Here is a 20,077-nt window from a genome sequence, read left to right on the forward strand (position 1 = left end):
AGCTCACGGATATGACTTTGACGAAGTGGAAATGACATATAATCGGTGTCCTAGATAGAGTATTCTTTCATGTACGAGTATCCCACACGGACACAAAGATTGTACATTGAACTTAATGAAAATGCATAAATTCAACATTACATTTGTAGTAATAATGCAGAGATATTGGTTGTTAAATCAGGCATCTGAGTTAAATCGTTGTCGGCCAGATATATCAAAGTGAGTCTTTGCCGTGTTGATTTTTCTTTCATTACATCACGATGCAACCGTCTGGGTAGCACAACAACAGCTGTTCATCATCGAAGACTGACGTGTGCCTCATTCAAACTTTCCACATATAAAATGCACCTGACATTTATGTTGCTGCTTTCTTTCAGTTCGCTTTAAGGCGCTGACCAACAATCACCTTCAAATCCGCGGCATAAAGAAGACCGACGAGGGCTCGTACATCTGCGAGGGTCGCCTCATGTCCCGCGGCGAGATTGATCTGCGGGTCATCAAGGTGGTTGTGAACGGTGAGCACACCTCGCACTCTTTCCTTTCTTGTTTGTGTGCGGCAGGTGTCCCGCGATGCTTAAATAAGCTGTGTATCCTCAGAGGCGACCGGGCTCGGCATCAACGTGGAACCAGTTGCCCAGAGCAACCGTGTATCAAAAGATGTTCCATGCTAATGAAGTCTGTTTCCTGCAACTTCTGAGCCAAGCAAATGAGTGTGCCGAAAATAAGTGCTCTGAATTTGTCAAAGCTTCTGTCTCTGTTTTCTTCCCCTCGCTGCTATTTATCTATGCGACTCGCTGCCTGTGTATCCGTCTGTCGACCAATTTATTTATTTCCGTTTATCTTTTTCATTATTTCTCTATCTCCGTGTGTCTCAGTGCTCCCGACCATCAGGGTGTGGCAGTCGGAGGTGAATGCCACGGCAGATGTCGGGCAGCCTGCCACGTTAACTTGTGCTGTTGATGGCTTTCCTGAACCCATGGTGACATGGACAAGGTAAAACTCTGCTAGCAACTGGAGAGACAAATGCTTTGCAGCAGCACTCGTCAGATGCCGGCACATTGCCCAAATAATTCAAACATGTATCTGTTTAACCTTTAGTAAGGCCTAAGAATCAGTCTGTTAAAAAAAGCAAACGATTAGGCCTGACTTAATCTAATGATAGAGTGATTGCTGTTACATGCAAGAAACTTAGTCCCTTCACTTTTTCGTTTCTTTTTCTTTATTTGTGTTAACTCACATACACAAACAGCGGAGAGATTGTCATTTATTTTCAATCTTGGACGCCTGTTAAAGTTTAAACTACACATAAGTTGTATGTTAGCACATTATTAAATAGCATTAACACATCTATGCTACGCTAGCTACTGAATACTAATACTGTATACTACATGTCTCCACATGCTGTGTTGCTTCTTTTTCAATTGCTTTTTCGTTTTCTCAAAAATGTGATGATATTTATTCAGGGCGTGCAGTTCCTGACACAGTGGGCTCCATGATGGCTCTGACAGCTTGACGGAGTAGCAGAAATGGTTGTTGATACATGAGACCAGTATCACTTAAAGCAGGCAGCAACGGACAAAAGAGAAATGGCGTATTGTAAATAATGAGCTGTGTGGGTTGGACATGTACTACATATAAGAGCAAATTAGACTGGCAGTGCTCATAGTATAGTTTCTAAAGAGTTTAATTTTATAGTATCACTTTTTTTGGGCATAAGAATCAAGCATGACGATCATTATGGTCTACTTTATTTTATGTTTTAACTGTTTGTTGTTGGCAGGATTGCATAAAAAGTTTAATTTTACTTAACGTCAGTAACCCGTAGCCTTAATGGCCAACTTTGCATCATTTATGTTATTATAAAAACATTGTTTACATTATTTTAAATTCAACATGATTATATAATTATTACATAATGGCGTAATGTTTATTACAGATTACAGAATACATAGGCTCTTGCAGTAGTCATTCAAACATCCATACCGTAGCACACACACACATCTGGACGACACTAGGATATTAGGGATATACTGTACTTACTGGTTTATTCATTGCAGTGGAAACCTAATCACAGGTTATCAAAAGTGCATGAAAACAGTGAAACCTGAAGACCGGCGTGGTATCAATGGCCACATTATTCTGTCCTTCTGTGTATCTGAATACAGCCATTGATAGCGTCCTGCTTTGTTAAACTGTTCCCGTTCATCTTGTTTCCTAGACAGCAGTTAGCTGTGCAGACGGCCTGGATTGGGGGGCACAAAGTGTAAACAGCCTTTGGCTTTTAGTATCGTGTCGCCCCAGAAACACATTTTTTTTTATAAATGTGCAGCTAGACAGCACCTGCCATTTGTTGAGAGCTGTATTGAAACCCTGAACAAGTGATTGCAGACCGTTTGAGGCTGGAGAACATCATCTCTTTTGATATGGCTGCCAACAGTAAAATACATCTTTTGTTGGAACACTTAACACTGAATGTTAAAACGCTTGCAGAAGTAAAACATTCCCATTTTTTCAGCTTTCACCTCTTTTTTTTCGTCACTGCACTTCTACCCTTCACCCTTTCATCTTTTATTAGTCATTCAAGCATCTAGAAACTATTGATACTTTCTGAAGTCATTATTTGAAAACCAGTTATATATATATATATATATTTTTTTTAAAAGCTTGTAAAATGGTGCAGTTGAACCAATAGTTTGAAAACAAGTGTATAGACGGATATAATGTTCAAACACTCGTGATTTCCACAGGAACGAAGTGGTCCTCGAGGCAGGAGAGAAGTACAGCTTCAATGAAGATGGCTCAGAAATGACACTGCTGGATGTTGCCAAGCTGGACGAAGGAGAATACACCTGCATTGCCAAGAACAAGGCCGGGGAAAGTGAGAAGGAACTCAGTCTGAAGGTGTTTGGTAAGGCAGAACGTTTTACATACATACATACATCAACTAAAGTGATAATGTACAATGTTCCAAGTGTGTGGGAATGAGGTATAAGACTATGTAGGTGGGGGAAGAACAATACTATGGTTCTGTGTCTGTTTTCTAAGGATGAGGTGTTGTTTCAGTGTGGGTTGTGGTTGTTTCATGTAAGGATGAAGCTTAAGGATCCAGAGAGCTGGCCAAGTGGGATGAGCCCTGCATTGCTTCTCTTGTGCGCACTAGCTTGTTGTTGTCTTTAGTCTGTCATGTAACGACCACAATTTCAATCTCAACCGCAATATCGGTGCATGTAGTCACGTCAATTGAATTCACAATGGGTTAGCTGGTTCGGGTGGCCTTTACAGCTCAACAGGTAAACGGTTACTGTACAATTACTGAGGAGAGCTTTCGAAGCACGTTGTTTACCTATTAAAAGCAATATTTACCACATTATCTGAAAACGCCTTCAATGCTCTGCTCTTCTTGCATCAATGTGGGAAAGACGCAATCATGAGTTTCCTTGTAAGCTCCCACCTCTGTTTAAATGTGTTCTTTTCCCCTGATCCTGACTTGAGTTCTTGAATATTTAATACCTGTTATTACCTAATATCTGATCATATATTTATATTTTCCTACATAGTATAACTGCACGGTGCAGACTCGGCCTTAAGGGCCCTGAAAATGTGTTTTATAATTGTATACTTTTCTCCATAGTCTTCAATAATTCTGATAAAAGTCTCATCTTATCTACTTATCTTGGTGAGGTGGGGTGATTTTAACATCACTGTTCACTGATTTAAATCCCATCCTGAGTGCGTCTGTGGGTCATTTTCACCCCAACCTCAGTAATATTTACAGCCGGAATTACAGTTTTTTTTCCCCCTGTATATTAAACAGCGCCCGAAGCAACGTCCTTGTATTTTAAAAGAGCATTATACGACATTCAGAGCATTACTATAGCATCAGACAACTATTTCTAAGCAGTTTTATGGATGTTTATTCACAATAGATATTGTAATATTGCAGATAATGGAAGTGTAGGTCACACTGAATTATATCAATATGTGTTCAAGTCTGTGTGTTAAGATTTGACTGAGTTAAAAGTCTGAGAAGGAGTGCGATTTTTAACTCAAAATGTGCCTCATGCAACTGCCTTTACCCTCTCGGGAGGCTGTTGACTTTTTCTTTTAGCTTCATCCTGCTGAATGTCCACGTCTATTACAAATCATGTCCTGTCTCATTTCCTGGTTGTAATTTCCCCCGTAATGTTGTTCCCGTCCGAATGGGGCTTTTAGGGTTGGTTTGGAATATAATTGTACAAATGAATACAAATTGCTGGTTGTCCAAATATGTTTTTATTTAGAAATTACAAAATGACAACACTGCTGTTCCTTTGTTTGTGTAAAATTACCGGTTGAGCTAAAAGCATTTTAATACAAGGTTTCAAAAAAAAATCGGAAACTACACAGTATTTAATACAATGAATAGACGTACATTTAAAATGTCCAAATGGATTGCTCAATTCATGCATTCATCATTTAGAGTGGAGTGAAAAAAAAAAGTATGAAAGCACAGAGTAATGCTCAACAGCACACTTATAGTAGTAGCATTTCAGTCTGCTTCCCTGAGCGTCACAGTTGTGGCATCCTGCTGTGCTTTCACGTTAGCTCAGGAGTACCAATTACACAACAGTTCCCTCAAATCTAAACAAAAAGGAAAACCGACTCCTGGGAGAGGCTAAATATATTATTACTTTAATGATTCAAACATGGTTAACACAACTTTGCCACTGCTGTGACTGGAAAAGCTTAAATACAGTTTTGCTGCCATAGAAACCTCCCATCACCAGTGTCAAGCTACGGATCAGCTTCCTTTTGAACACATCACACATCCACAGAGTTGCTGTTTTACTTATTGCATTTGTGCTGCCGAAACACCTGCCTTGTGTTGTCGCGCTTGTGCCTCTGTGAGGACTTTGTGTTTGTGTTTCCAGTCAAACCTAAGATCACATACATCGTAAACCAGAGCACTTCAGAGATGGAGGAGCAGGTAACTCTGACTTGCGAGGCATCAGGAGATCCAACTCCCACCATCAGCTGGAGTTCCGGCGAGCACGTCTTCACCGAGGGAGAGCAGGTGAGATAATAAAGACAGTGTGGATGACAGCAGAAGCTCAATATCTAAATCTTGGGTACTCAGTTCTGCTCCTTGAGGGCCGATGTCCTGCAAGCAATTTTCCACCTGAAGTTAATGAACCACAACTGGTGCAAAGTAGACTGATATATCTGTGTCCCAGCTGCGTACTATACATTCATTCTAACCTCTAAGTTTTTAAGCAACTAGTACACACTGGGGAAATTAGACACTGAAACCACTTGTTGGAGTTTAATAAAAGATGGATGTGATGATAGGGGTGTATTGTCTCTGGAGATGGCACAGAAAGTAAATTATATAGAAATAAACATTTATTATACTTGCCATTTGTGATACTTCCATTTTGGAAATTGGTGATATACTTCTATGCCTCTGCGCCGGCGACAGGCATTATGTTGTCCATCCATGCCATTGTTGTGAAGACGAGATCTCAGGAACGCCTCTCGGGAATTTGTGCAGATTTGGCACAAACGTCCCCTTGGACTCGAGGATTGGCGGGGGCAGACAGCCGTGGGGCGGTAATTAAAGTTATTAGTAAGTTGCCGTTTGACTGATATCAATTAATCTCATGCATCAGTTCCTGCACGTGCAAAATGAAATGAACTTTCTTACAGTGTATTTGATAACATATTAGCATGTGATGTGGAATTGAGACACTCTGCATGGTAAGCATCAGGGAGCAACTCAAACCTGCAGGACTCCGGTGTCTCAAGGAGAGGAATTGAATGCCTTTTTACCTGGAGAGGTATATTGATCACACAGGTGGGGGACTTCTGCCGTTTCCTCGACAAGATTACGTACTGATGATTATTTCCCCTAAATCAGCAGCGTCTCCTCGATGGCCCAGAGGATCTCATGCAATTAGCTCAGCAATACTCAGCCAGTAGTGAGTTTTCCCAAATGTCAAGACAATCTGCATCAGAAACCCAATTATAACATTCCCCAAATAATCATGCAATTTGAGGCAGTGATTAAACTTCATCTGCTTCTTATTGTACAGTATTTGCTGGAATGAGCACTTGAACGATCAAGTATTTGTTTAGCATTTTCAATCACCATTACCATCATCCTGCTCATGCTGGAGATTGAAAAGTTTAATTTAGTATGTTCTATTGACGATCAATCTCTATTGATATCCTGCTACCATCTTTTAAAATTGTTTTCAGCTAGCTTTTTACCAACCATTACATCCTCGATACGATGTCCTCTTGGTAATGTTTTCTGCAATATTCCATGTGCAAACCATCAAAAACAATGAATGCCTGATTGGTATTCTCGCACATCTATTGCCCACATGGCCCGCTTCTTCAAGGTCTTCGTTTCTTGCTACAGTTGAGAGGTAATGACGGGGGAAATGCTTCAGAGGTGTATTGTAGTTCATAGAGACATTCTGGAGCCAGTCCATTACATGCACTACATTTTCTTCCTACAGGCACATCTAAACAGGATCTATCAGGTATGAAATCCACGTGGCACAGAAATGTACTGGAGTAGTGTTGCAGAGTATGCCTCCACATTTGACAAAAAACCCCAGCGAAATCAAATAATCTCTTTTCATTGAAAATCTCCCAGCTGTTTCTTGAAAACCCCAAGGAATGATCTCATCAGAGTTCATGAAATTGATTTGACTGCTGCATGCTTCCCAAATGTGGCCTGAAAACTTGTCACGCTGATCTTGTGATAGAAAGTGCGTGGAGCTTATCTCATGAGATCAGATGACAATTTGGTTAACAACGGAATAAAAGAGAGAGAGACGCCATTTCTGTGTCGCTGTTGCCTGATCATTTCAAATGTTACATCACAGCATGAGGTTGCCTGGATTCAAGCCCAGCTCAGCCTGTCTATCATTTCCATAGTACTGTAGTTTGTCTAACATTGATGTCAGTATCACTTGACATTTTAGGGCTCTACCGTTCAGCTTTTTGAGTATCAAAACACACCCTGCAGACAAAAAAAATGTGAGAGTTTGGAACATACCTATTGTAAAAGTGGCCAGTGGAGAAGTGGATAATGCTGCAACTTATTTTCCATAAGTTTGAAGGCTGGTTCCAACTGATTTCCAAATGATTTCAAGCAGACTACAGACCAGCTGTCAAGCCTACAGGGCCGAGTGTTTGATATTCAAAAATAGGTTTTGAGTGAAGCATCACTTTGAGTGCAAAACACGCCACCGCCATATGACGCACATCACGACAGGCCTGCTGTCTTTTTCTTGTGAACCTACACACTCACAGTGGCGAGGCACACATGAATGCAGCCGCCCAGGAACAGCTAACACCTCTGTTCTATTATCAAGCATAGATGTCCCACGAGAAGCAGCATTTCTTTTTTGCGGCACACCTGCCAGCTGCTGAAGCTCAACTTCCTTTTCTGCCGGTGACGGATAGTCTTCTTTTGTGGTCTTGAAGCTGTCATCAGGGGGCTCGAGTAACTCTCAGAGCTTTGCATCCCACCATTTTTTCCTAAAAGAAGTCGCCTGGCAAGCTGTACTGTAGGTGTGAAGATTGACTCTGTGGATGCTTAGGGAACAAATAACACAAAGGGGCTCTTTGGCATGAACAAAGAAACAGGCAGCTACAATGCACGTTACCCGCCCAGTTTCTGCACCGCGGAGCCCTGTCGTCACGCAGCACCATGGCATGTCACGTGACACACGTCATGTGACGCACAGCTGTGCTGTGGTGGTGTGTTTTGCACTTTAGTCTGCAGTATGTTTCGTGGTCCGTGGCATCTCTTTACAGCTGTCTTTGAAAAATGATTAGCAGCCTTACTGAATGATCGTAGAGTATAGAGCCAGTAAGATGCAGATTTCTTACATTTTCCCTCAAAGTTCGGATTATCGACGAGGGAAGTGATTTCCGTGGTGGGTCTCTAATAAATGCATGAGGGAATGGCTGCTAATTGTTTAATCGTCTTGTTCTGTTTGTTCATCTGGTGTCCGTCCGTCATGCTGTCTGCAATCATCATAACAGCTGTATTTCATCGAGGATGGTGTGACTATTGAAACAACATTCGTTTGGGGTGGACATGCTGAACTGGGAAAAAAAATGCAGCTGTTAAATTTTTGAGCAAACTTTAAAGGAAGAGAAGATTTTTGTGTGGCTCAGAAAACCAGTACAGAGCTGTACTGTGCCGGTTTAGATGTGTGGTGGTGATGAATACACAGAATTCATTTACAGTTCATTTGAATGTGTTTTCAGTTCTTGGGCTCCTGAGCCGGTTAGTCCGTTTAATTTCTTGTTTGAATCGTACTGTGCATCTAGGACATGGACTTTGTTAAGCAGAATAAAAAGCTGATGTTTTACTCCCATACAGTACTTCACTTTATCACACATACTGTATCACTGTAACATTACACTTCTCCTTCTAGTTATTGAACACTGCTTAATGAGGAACAGACAACATGTTAGAAGATGGTGGACTATTACTCTAGGAATGCACCGACATTTTTGGTAAATAACCAATTTCATCATCTTTGCTTTACAGTGAGATGATGAGTAGCGGAATAATCACAGCAACATTTAAATGAGTATTCTACTTCATGCAGTGGATCACATTTGTGAGGGACCATAACTTATTTTCATGGTTTAATACTCAGTTAATGTATAATAAGAAGGATACCAACTTTGAAAAAAGGCCTCGGAAACAAAACATCCGAAATCATTTGCACGTGTTGATGTGGTTTTGGCCTGCTTCTTCCTTTAAAGCTAGAATGAAGCCTGACCAACCCCCAAAAGACATCTATTTCGGAATTATTAAAGATGCCCTGTGGAGTATTTCAACTAACTTTGAAACCTGCGTTGTTTACATCCTTGTTTACTGAGGAGCACTTCTCCTTCTTCCCTGCATTTGTTGCAGTGTTTACCCTGAAACCATTGGCAGGCGTGTGTAATGTATGGCATCACCTGCACATGGACAACACAATGTGGACCTACATGTAAATCATTGTTCCACAGTGCAACATCTCCACAGTGTACCTTTAAGTGAACAATTACACCTCCTATCACCCTTTCAACTTGTCAATTGCTTTATATTGGACTCCTTCAGTAGAGCTGCATGTGAAAGCAAAAAGAATAGAGAGTCAAGAGTTACGGTTTTAATAATGTTACCTTCACCTTTCATGTGAGAATTCGACTTTAAATTGCAGCAGACAGAGGACACGGTCTCTGTCGCTCAGGATAGTGAATTACTGAGTAATGTTGGAGCAAAAAAGATCAGGATTAGAGAATCCTGAAGGATTCCGTATTTCAATCATATAAGAACCCAAGTCCCTGTTACATCTGATGCTCTGTGACAGATCAGCCTTTCATTTGCACTTTGAAATTTGTTTGACTCGGTTTCCTTTTTCACTGTGGTCTCTGGTTTTAAAGGTGAACACGAGGAGAAACAAATTCATTATGAATAACCTCCCACTCAACATGTTCAGTGTCGGCAGACAAAGACATTGTGCTGTAACTGAGTAAAAGGGGTGCGCAGTGTGCGTGGATAGAGGGAGATTACTGTCTCGTACAATAGAACATCAGTGGTACTGGAACTAGTAAGCTCTAATAGTGTGATACACTCGTGGGTGCTTGTTTGCGTAGACCTGTTTTCAAATTCAAATTGGCACTTATCTGGTGATAGTTCTGTTTATACGGCTATTAAAGTTAATGTTTGTATATTTATTTTAAAACTTTAATCTTCTTCTATGTGTGGTATACGGTTGTTTCAGGCCTTTGAATGCATTTGCTGCGAGTCACTCTAGATAAGTGTGTCTGTTTAATAACAGAAAAATGTAAATTAAGTATTTATCCATCCTTTGTACATTATCTACATAATGAATGTTTGGCTTATTTGAATACATATTAAATGCTTGATGCTCAGAGGTATCAAGCTGTAATTGTCTGGGAATATTTTGAACTGCAACTATACAGATGGATTGTTGTAGTGAAAAATTTGTAAAATTGAAAACTTAGAAGCGCATTAAAATGATGTAGCTGATTGGTTTATGTCTGTCATTTTGTATTAAAAACAAAAACAGTTTCTGGACACAAATCTGCTATGAAAGTCTGCTCTGTCCAACATCCAGATTGCCAATTAGAAGTTAAAGGCCTGAGAAAAGAAATGCACGAGTATCTTCTAAGTAATGAGTTGCTTTTAAGTAAATGTGTAATTAATGTGGTGTGGCAGCGGTTAAGGCAGGGCCTCTGAAACAGAGGAGCGCTTTGAGCGTTGCGTGCCTTTGCAGAGAGAGCATTGTTTCCTCCGAACACAAAAGGTTCCTCAGTTACAACAGGGGGGGTGATCACGTAAGGCTTGCTTCACGGAAATGACACTTTTCTGCGCTGCGCTGGCTAAAAGCTCAGCAGTTAACGACACAGGACGATGACAATATGCACAGTCATCAGTTTCCCGGTGAATACAACACCACCAGGCTCCTGTACATTTATGTGTTCAGTGCATTTGTGTTAGTGTGTCTCCTCTTCACGCTGACATCACAGTTCCCGTCAGAACAAAGAGCCTTCTTGTATGGAAGGGAATAACAATGGGCTGGGGAAAAAAAAAAGATAAGTCCCAAGGGAGCCGTCGTCATATTGTTCTGAGCATTTTGTTTCGGCGACTTCCGTCTTGCACGCTCGCGCTTGCTGCGCTCCCTTGTCCTTTTTGTCTGAAACAAACACCTGTCACATGAAATGACGGCGGTACTTGTCAGCTCACTTGCAGCAGCGGCGCCGCAGACGAGCGCGTGCAGCCGTGGTGGTGATGTTCCAGACTGTTAGCTGCTTGTTTTAATTGGACCGCCGCTCTTCTCTTCGACACCGTGCTGATATGCAGCCAACTGCTGTTTTTAATGACGTGTGTTTTACTGTGACAGGGGACGACTCACTGCGCTCTTAAGAGCTCAGGGGAATTACACGCACACTATGAGCTTTGTCATGTGATTTGTCCAATAAGTATTTACTCATCTCCTTCTTTTTTGCACGAGGTTTGTCAGTGATATAAAGTAAATTAATTCAAACACACCATATGTGTTTACAAGCCACCAGCATTGATGATGAGAGGGAGATTTATTTTAGTTGTAAAAATAATTTACGGTTGCTTTTGTTTACTTAACAGTTGCACCTGATGAAATAGCTGTTAATTATTCTGCTTGTTACGCTTCAACACTTCTTTCGCTATGTGGGTCATCATCTCATTGTCATGCTTCACATTTTCTCTTCGGTGTCATCCGTAGAGCATGCTTTCTAAAAGGCCTTTCGTCTTCTCGGTGTCACTGATTTAACTTGACGTGGCATGTTGACTGGGACAGTTGTATGTGTTTGTTTGGTGTTCCAGAGGTTTGATTTGATCTGCAATGATGTGAAGCAATTCTGCATTCAGTAAAGTGGGGAATATGACCAACGTGATGAGGATTATCACTTATTTATCTTGATATAAGTGATTATATTATCTCTGTAGCTCTAAACAATAAAAAGTTAGTCATATTGATCCCATTTACTGTGATTTTCTAAATAATATTCAGAAAACACAATTATTTGATCATCAATTAGACATGAGAGCTGAGATGCTTTTTTCACTGCATGATCATGTGGAGAGGCATTTCATCATCACAATAACTCAGCCCTAATTAGTATGATAATGATACGGCTTTGGTCAGTTGGAGAATCTTTAGTCCACCCATTCTTAGATTTATAAATATCCACTGACAGGGTGATACGCTATCATATGTTATTTTTAAAGAAGGAGTTATTCAAATCACATTTTTGTCTATTTTAGGCTTGGAATGCAGTCAAAGCACAACCCTTTGTTTGAGACTGTAGTACAAGTCCTGCTAACATTCAGAGCAGAGCATCTGATACAGGCCACCTGCAAGCAGAGATGTATTTCCAGGTGTCACATGGGGTATAGGAAGAGGTGCAACAAAAACCCCTCACGCTTATTAAGAAACACAGCGAGACTTGATGACTATAACTGTTGTTTCTTGATGTACGACATGCTTTTTATATGCACAGATAGACAAGTGCCAGAGCAAATTCAGTTTTATTGGATTTTACGTTCTCATTATTGCTCTCAGCCTCAAAAACGGATTGTTAGTCGATAACTGCCATACAGCTTTTACCAAACAGGCTTCCATATCCCTTTGTGTAATGGATTCACCTCTTCCTGATAAACCAATAACCTTCTTTATCCGTCAGCATTTTTGTTGTCGTGATGCCAATACACCTACTTCTTTGAGGGTCAGAAGCTGTCTTGTTCCAGTACAAACAAAAACACACAAAAGAAAATCCTCCAAAAATACACCTTCCAAAAGAAAAAACCCTGTTGACACACAATAAGCTTCCCACGTATGGAAATCCAAACTCTTTCGTCAAAATCATACATTCAGCTCAGGGAATGTGGATGTACGACAAATAATATGGACACTTAACGCTTGCATGCAACGTGCAGCGTCCCAGCTTTGCCTGGATGAGGATTACTTTCTAAGAATTGCTTTGCCTTTTGTTTGTTGTTGTGTCTCTGTCCTCTACAGGCATCATGGACTCGGCAAGAGCAACACAAGGTATTCTAAATGCATGACTTCTTACCTACACCCAGCTATGTAGTCGAATTACATTCTGGATGGACGCAGATTAAATTTCTTGATCAATTAAGGGTCAGGATGAGCATAAACCCTGACAAAGATGCCAAGGGGGCACGGTCTGTCCGTGTCTCTTTGTTTTACATGTTTGGTTTACATATAAACTTAACATGCAGAAGTCTACTTCAGCCTGTGTTTTTTCCCTTTCAGACCTTGAACATACCTGCAGGAACATAAGTCAATACAAGACATCTGATTTCTCTTTCCTCCCGCCAGCGTCTCCAGCGCTCTCTCTATCTGATGCCAATTCTTGATTTCTAACATTAAGATGTTTTTTCCACATTAAAAAACTGTTTTTTATAGCTTTACTTTGTTGCACCAAAGATAAATGAATGTGTATGCAAGATGTCTTTGTGCAGCTGCTCAGAGTATCAGAGCGAGGCACTGTTCCTGAAAGAAAGTGAAAATTGGCAAAAGAAAGAGCCGCCTACTTGCTTTTCACCAATTGACTTCCCTTTCAAATATGTGTTTTACATACGTGAGAAAATTGGTGGGAAATACCACTTTGTCATTTCTAATATAAGTGCTGAGTGCACCATACTAGAGGGCAGTACAGATTCATCACTTGGGCTTTCAAATGAGCAGAAATGTTTGCTCTCACAAAGTGTGTCGTCGATGATTAGCTCATCACAGTTTCAGGTGCACGATCAAATACTAGGCTTGCCATTGTTATTTGTACCTTTTGTCCCATTTGAAAGGAAATTAATACGTATTTTTAGATCATTTGGTTCCTCGAATAGCCTTGTTATTTTATTTTCAATCTGCAGGAAGCTCTGGACATCAAACAAATTGGTCTTTTCCTCTTTACGCCTCTCTGTAATAGTTTTAGAACGGGTCGTTTTTTAACATTTGCTGATTCCAACAATCAGTAAGTATTGACATTTTGACATGCACTCAATAATAACACCTATCATTACAAAACGTTTAGAATAAAAAAATATATCAAGCACATGCTGACAGTAATGACTAGGTTTGTGTGATGGTTGCAATAACATTTTGTGCATCCGCAGTAGTACACTGTACGAGGTAATAACACTGTTACAGAGAAAGGGAGCTGTGCAAAAAGCCCAAATAGTTTATCCTAGTAAGATTCCTAGTTTTCAAAGAAGGATAAAGACAATCAAAAGCAAGTATCATGCAAGTTATGCCATGCTACTTTGTTTTACGAAGCATATTTTAGTTCACTGTTGTCTCACAAATTATACCTCAGCAGCACATTTGCAGCATATTTGTGTTTTCAGGTTGCAAGTGCATTGGTTTCCATTAATGTATGGCGCAATAATAATTGTCACTTTCTGACAGAATGATGTGGATTAATCCATCTGCACTCTGAATTGATCAGTGTGTGTCTCTGCAAGAGATCCCATTAAACAGCAGGGGAGGAGTACGAGCACGGGGCAGTATGAGCATGCTGAGCGTGTTTGTTGCAAGTGCGTTAGGCAGCTGAGTGTTCATTTGACAAGCCACGGAAGGGAAGGTACATTCAGGGGAAGGTGCATTTGTATGCAGGACCGGTTCAGATTTGGTGAGACGCGAGTTTAACATGTCCTCGGTGCATGCTCAATTTTATGCTCTGACGTTCCAGCAGGGTCTCTCCCCTCTGCTGGTAAAGCTGCAGACGCTGTTTGAGAGCTCTGCTGTCACTTGTTAGAGGAGCTTCTGTCTAAAAGTCAGTATTGCTTGGAATTGTATCGATTTCATGAAGATAGTAAAGTCAACAAATAAAGGATGTTTAATAAGGATGTTTCCTATAGACAACTACTATGCTGCATCGTGCATTCATACTATTATAAAACATTAATGAATCACAACATTAAGTTGCAGTGAAGATATGATTTTCCTCCTTCAGATGATATTCGTTATGGACTTCAAATGGGGAAAAGAATCGCTGTAAAGAAACTGTCCATGTGTTTTTTTTCTGGTTGGTGACATTTTGATGCTGCATTCTTCAAACAGTAGTAGCACACCATTGAAAAGGACTCGATAATGATGCACACTGACTAACTAGGACTTTGAGGTGGGACATAGTGGGGCATGTTGCACAGATGCAGGTGTCCGAAGCAGTGCAACAGGGGTCAAGGGAGAAGGCTTTCTGCACAGGGGTCAGAATAAAAGGGTAGTGTGTTATGTAAGTGTGTCCCCGGTCCTGCTATCCGCTATGCATAATGAATGCCCCAGACATGCTTTGTCTATTGAATTTGAATACAAACTAGCGAGGGATTCTCTTACATGGCTGCCCAGACTGGGCCCTAATTCAATATGTGTAAAAGCATCCGTGTCATTGTTTTGCCTGCAGCTTGGATCAAAGCCATAAAGGCGACCAATAGTGAGGCCTAAATATTCAATGATGTAGCGCCTTGTAAAGAGAACAATCCACAAAAACACCAACGCTTACTGAATACAAGAGTACTTTATGGAAAATAATGTCCCAAATCCATAAACTAATCTTCAGACTTAGCGAGTTTGAATATTGCCATTAGCGGCATTAATAAACACTTGAGGAGGATTAAGGTTTAGAACTTACATAATACATGTTTTAATTTGTTTTTAATGACGAAATGTTTCTTCAACGGGGGAAATTTGGTCTGAAACCGTACGCTCACAGTTTAGTGTCACATGACATCAGCAACCACAACAACACAAGAGTCGTTGACCCTGCGGGTCAGGAAGCCACTTATGGTCGGATGTTGTAACTGCATATCGAGTTAATGAAACCAGGTATCCGTAGAGCAGCGAGGTCATTCACATATCTCATTAGCCAGCTGTCTTTTGTTGTTCCCCTGGTTTCGAATGCAATGTGACTCGGCGTGTGCCCTTCATCACTGAAACTGGGGGCACAGTACGATACCAAAACAAACAAACACCACAAGTCATTAACTTAAAGTGTCATTTTACTAAAAGCATCTGATTGTGTGCAGTGACTCTTCAGCCCCAGGTGTCTTCAACATAAAAGCATAAAAGCATAAATGTAAGGTGATGCTCTGCTGTCTGGCCTCGGGCATCAGCATATTTCACAAGTTGGTAAGCCCTCCGTGTGGAAGGCTCTGGGTGGTTTCTAGTCCTTCTTTCATCTATTATTGATAAGTTCCCCTGTTCTGTCAACTGTGTCCTTATGTTTCCACGTCTTTACAGAGCAGACTGTGCCTTTTTTCATTAGCGTAATGTCTCTTCTGGTCGTTAAAGGCAGGCATTCTTCAGTCTTTTCTTCTTCTTTTCTTTTCAGGTGACACTTCTTTTTGCAGAAATGAGCTCTGTGTAAATGTGCAATATGGCAATGGAACATGACTGATGGGAATGTTTTTTTTCCGAAACCAAGCTATTTTCTGCTCCCATTTAGAGCCTGGATGGAAATGTAGTGGTGCGGAGTGATGCTCGTGTGTCCTCCCTCACTCTGAAGTATGTCAAGTATACAGACGCGGGTCAGTACCTGTGCACAGCACGCAGTGCCATTGGAGAGGATGATCAGCCGGCAATTCTGGAGGTCCGCTGTGAGTACACTATTTCCTTCTCTCTTGATGTAAGTGTTTCGGCTTACAAAATAAGTGCCGTCATAAAAGCGACTTGCTAGTCATGCACCCTTTTTAACTGAGCAAAATAAGTCATTTTTTGATCACGTAGAGCACTTAAATTCACTTTTATTTAAACGGCACATTTTTCAGCCACTGTTAAAACAACTAAACCGTAAACGTTGTGGCAGAATTACATGAATGTCTTCCACTAGATGCCCCAAAGATTCACGGTGCAGTGGCAGTATACACCTGGGAGGGAAACGCCGTCAATATCAGCTGTGAGGTCAAGGCTCATCCCAGTGATGTGTCTATTGTGTGGCTGAGAGATGGACTGCAGCTCCCCAACTCAAACACCACCAACATGAAGATCTTCAGAAGTCCATCAGCCAGCTACCTGCAGGTACACACACACACACGCACGCACAATCACATGCGCATACCCCTTGCGTCATCAAGATTTCATGAGCATAGACTTGAAGTGAAGGGGTTTTCTTTCAGCTCCATTGTGGGAAAAAAAAAAATCTGATGAATAATTCAGCAGCAGGAAAGCTCACAAATAAAAATAGGCTACTCTAATGGACAAACAAAAAGGTCACCTTCCGAGTGTTTGACACCCACATTTGTTCATCTGTTTTGGTACACTGCCCTTCATATATTTGTTTTTCTCCTCCAGATAACCCCCGAGTCTGAAAATGACTTTGGGAGCTATAACTGCACTGCTTCAAATGAGATCGGCACCGAGTCCAAGGAGTTCCTGCTCATTCAGGCCGGTCAGCGGTGATTCTGTGATTTTGGATTTAATTGTGCTGTTTAAAGGATGACTTATGATATGCAGGGTGTACACTTTCTCTGATGACATTGGTTTTTAGTGTTGCCAAATAAATAATCAGGACACAATTTCATTATAGCGCACACATTAAATTACGAGGCTTTTCTTGGTTCCAGGAACAGTTTTGGACCAAAGCATCTACCTTATTGTGAGATTACATGGAGCAGTGTTTGTTGACACGGATAATAGATTTAGATGAAAAGGCGATGTAGCCAGCATCTGATGATTTAACGTTCCTTCTCTCCGGATGTTTAGAAACTACTGCGGCTCTGAGGACTTCACTTAGTGTGAAAACAGAATGTATTATCGTGCACATCCAAGGGATAGTGGGTGTATATTATGAATTAAAAGACTATCTGTCAAAGTTACAACATTTCACTGATACCAAAGACTGTGTGTTCAACAACACATTAGACAAATGGTACAGAGAGCAGAGAGATAATGCACTCTTAAGCCTCAAGTAAATGAGTTGAAAACAAGGGCAATCACAGTGTGCCGTTTCATTTCCAAGATCAAAGTGAGTCAAAACAGATCTGTGAGAGTTCAGAACAGCTCCCAGTCCTCTGAGAGGGCCAATCTCAGGGCTTTAAATGGTCATTTTTTCTCTCAAATAGAAAGTTCAGTGACAGGTAAACCAATGTTTGGTTGTTTTGATCATTAAACTTGACGAACTTGAAAGTGAATGAGTCATCAATCGATTATGTGAACTACAGGCCAGACTTTCTCTCTACAAACACAAACTTTAGGAACCACTAGAGCCTTGATTCTTTTATCTCCTTCAACACCAATACCATTATATTGAAACATTACACTGTGCTTAGCTGACTACAAAAAAAATCCTTCTTTTTCCAGCTGAAAGGTTCATCATAATCACAATCTCTCACGGGTTTGCTTTTTTTTAAAGGTCTGTGGTTTTCTTTGTGTAATTATCATCATTTAAGGAGGACTTGAGATTAGCTGGTACTTGTCATAGGAGCATTTGAATGTCTTTACTGTTATTTTCTGAGGGAATGTCAAAGAGTTTGCAGCATTCAGTGTCAGAGAAATGGCATTCATGTCACAAAGGGTACATTTCTTACAAAGCCGAAGCCGTTTTAGATGCATTTTGGACTGTTGGTGAGCTCGGTCTGTGCGTGCGATGGAACAATGGAGTCTGACAGCGTCGGCGTGGAATCTCACAGTTTTAGTTGTAATCGCTGTACATTTCCTCCCTTTAACCAGAGGTGCCATCGGCTCCATCCATCAGTGAGGTGAGGCCTTTCTCCACCACGGCACTGATCCAGTTTGAGGAGCCAGAATCCACCGGAGGTGTTACCGTCCTGAAGTACAGAGCGGAGTGGAGGGCTCAGGAGAGGGGCAGATGGGTGCAGCGGGTCTATGAAGTCCAAGATGGTAAGAACACAAAGCAAATCAAGAAAAAGATGGTGTTTTGGAGAAAAAGGTTGTTTTTTTTAAGAAAATTGTAATTAACAAAATTAGTTATTTAAGGTTTTGTTTCATACGTGTGAAGGTTTTAGTTTCATGAAATGCGTAACATTTGAACACAGTTCATTGCATGAGATATTTTTCATCATAAATGTATTTACTTATAGATTTGTTCTGCTGTAGGAAGGGTGTTACATTTGATTTCTATAAAAGTGCAGATGACCCTGAATGAAATATTTTCATTATTTCCAGTGTAACACAAGACAAATAGACAATAACAAGAGGAAAGAAAGTAATCGATACATAATGATGGTGGCTTTGAAACAGCTGTCAGTTATTATTATTGTCGGAATGAAACGAGATTTGAGCTAATCACTGTTTACTCGTGATGGAATTAATTATGCATGTATTGTTTGAACTGCGGGTGTGTTTGTTTCACCACGAATCACAATTATGAAGTTGTTCTCAATCGGATTGCCCTGCCTCTGATATGATGTAACAGGATACACCAGTGAGGCGACTATCACAGGCCTGAAGCCAGACACCGGCTACGAAGTGAAGTTGTCAGCCATCAACGGCAAGGGTGAAGGTGAAAGCAGCCCTGCTGAGGTCTTCACGACGCAGCCTGTCCGTAAGTGGCGCATGCTGCTCAGTTTAAAGCACGCTGTAGCGCGTTTATCCCCCCCCCCCCCCCGTCTCCACAAACACATTACCTGAAGTCCTCTCTTCTAGGTCTTGGGAGTGGGAAGTGCTTGTTCATCCCATAGCTGAGCTATAAAAACTCAATGAAGTGTAGTCGCGAAGTGTGTGTAGCAGCTGGACAGCAACACACACACACACACACACACACACACACACACACACACTTAAGCATTGAGAGTGTTTGGACAGCGTCACAAAAGCTTCCAACAGTGTATTTTCAGTCCAAGTTTGTCCTCTTCCAAGTTTTTTTGTTTGTTTGTTTGTTCAGGAGTAAAACTGACCACAGGAACCAACGCACTGACCTCCTTGTTTTGTTTGTTTAGTTTTTTCCATTGAGGGTCCTTAACATCTAGGACTCAGGAAACAGTCCCACTGGTTCAACATCAGTTTGCTGTTTTGCACATTAATTCGCACTGTGATTCCATCACAGAGGTTGCACTTGGATCCAGTCGACACAATCGTTTAAAATCCACAATTTTATAGTATTTTAATAAGCTCATAACATGCTTGCAAACCATGAATTGGAATATGAAATATGAATTATCCCTCAGTCCTTTTAAAAAACAGCCTTGTAGTGAACCTCGAACGCATTGTTTAGTGTTTAGCCCCCTCTGTTGGTTGGGGATGGATGTTTTTAGAAGAGAAACTGCACCACCCGGTTGGCTTCATATTGAATATTTTGGAAATGATTAATTGTTGTCCACACGCTGATCAGCTTCCTCATATGTTTGTTTCATCATTTTAATCATCTATTTTTTCATCCATTTGCTCATCTGTCTGTTGTAAACCATCAGGCTACACTTACACAAGTAAGTGCTTCATCTCTGTTTGTTCAGCTCTGTGTATGAGGTGGTAAAGTGCTGCTCATCAGTATCAAATTGGAGAAATGTCTGAATAAAATAGCTTCTCTGTTAATAATCGAC

General features: G+C 40.9%; 1 protein-coding gene across 4 annotated transcripts in view; it reads left to right on the forward strand.

Moving 5' to 3' along the window:
* ncam1b (neural cell adhesion molecule 1b) overlaps nucleotides 1-20,077 on the forward strand; it is a 65,867-nt gene that overhangs the window by 30,780 nt on the left and 15,010 nt on the right. For 2 of the 4 annotated variants that reach the window (XM_079272212.1, XM_079272213.1), the window contains exons 5-15: nucleotides 378-515; nucleotides 876-993; nucleotides 2,748-2,908; nucleotides 4,911-5,053; nucleotides 6,504-6,527; nucleotides 12,582-12,611; nucleotides 16,027-16,177; nucleotides 16,411-16,598; nucleotides 16,872-16,968; nucleotides 18,249-18,419; nucleotides 18,955-19,083. In XM_079272212.1, coding sequence (XP_079128338.1) covers nucleotides 378-515; nucleotides 876-993; nucleotides 2,748-2,908; nucleotides 4,911-5,053; nucleotides 6,504-6,527; nucleotides 12,582-12,611; nucleotides 16,027-16,177; nucleotides 16,411-16,598; nucleotides 16,872-16,968; nucleotides 18,249-18,419; nucleotides 18,955-19,083 — 1,350 coding nt within the window. The remainder of the gene's footprint in view (nucleotides 1-377; nucleotides 516-875; nucleotides 994-2,747; nucleotides 2,909-4,910; nucleotides 5,054-6,503; nucleotides 6,528-12,581; nucleotides 12,612-16,026; nucleotides 16,178-16,410; nucleotides 16,599-16,871; nucleotides 16,969-18,248; nucleotides 18,420-18,954; nucleotides 19,084-20,077) is intronic. The other 2 variants (XM_079272214.1, XM_079272215.1) reach the window with 2 other exon arrangements.

Source organism: Melanostigma gelatinosum (assembly GCF_949748355.1).
Source record: "Melanostigma gelatinosum genome assembly, chromosome: 7".
In the NCBI taxonomy this organism is placed as follows: Eukaryota; Metazoa; Chordata; class Actinopteri; order Perciformes; family Zoarcidae; genus Melanostigma; species Melanostigma gelatinosum.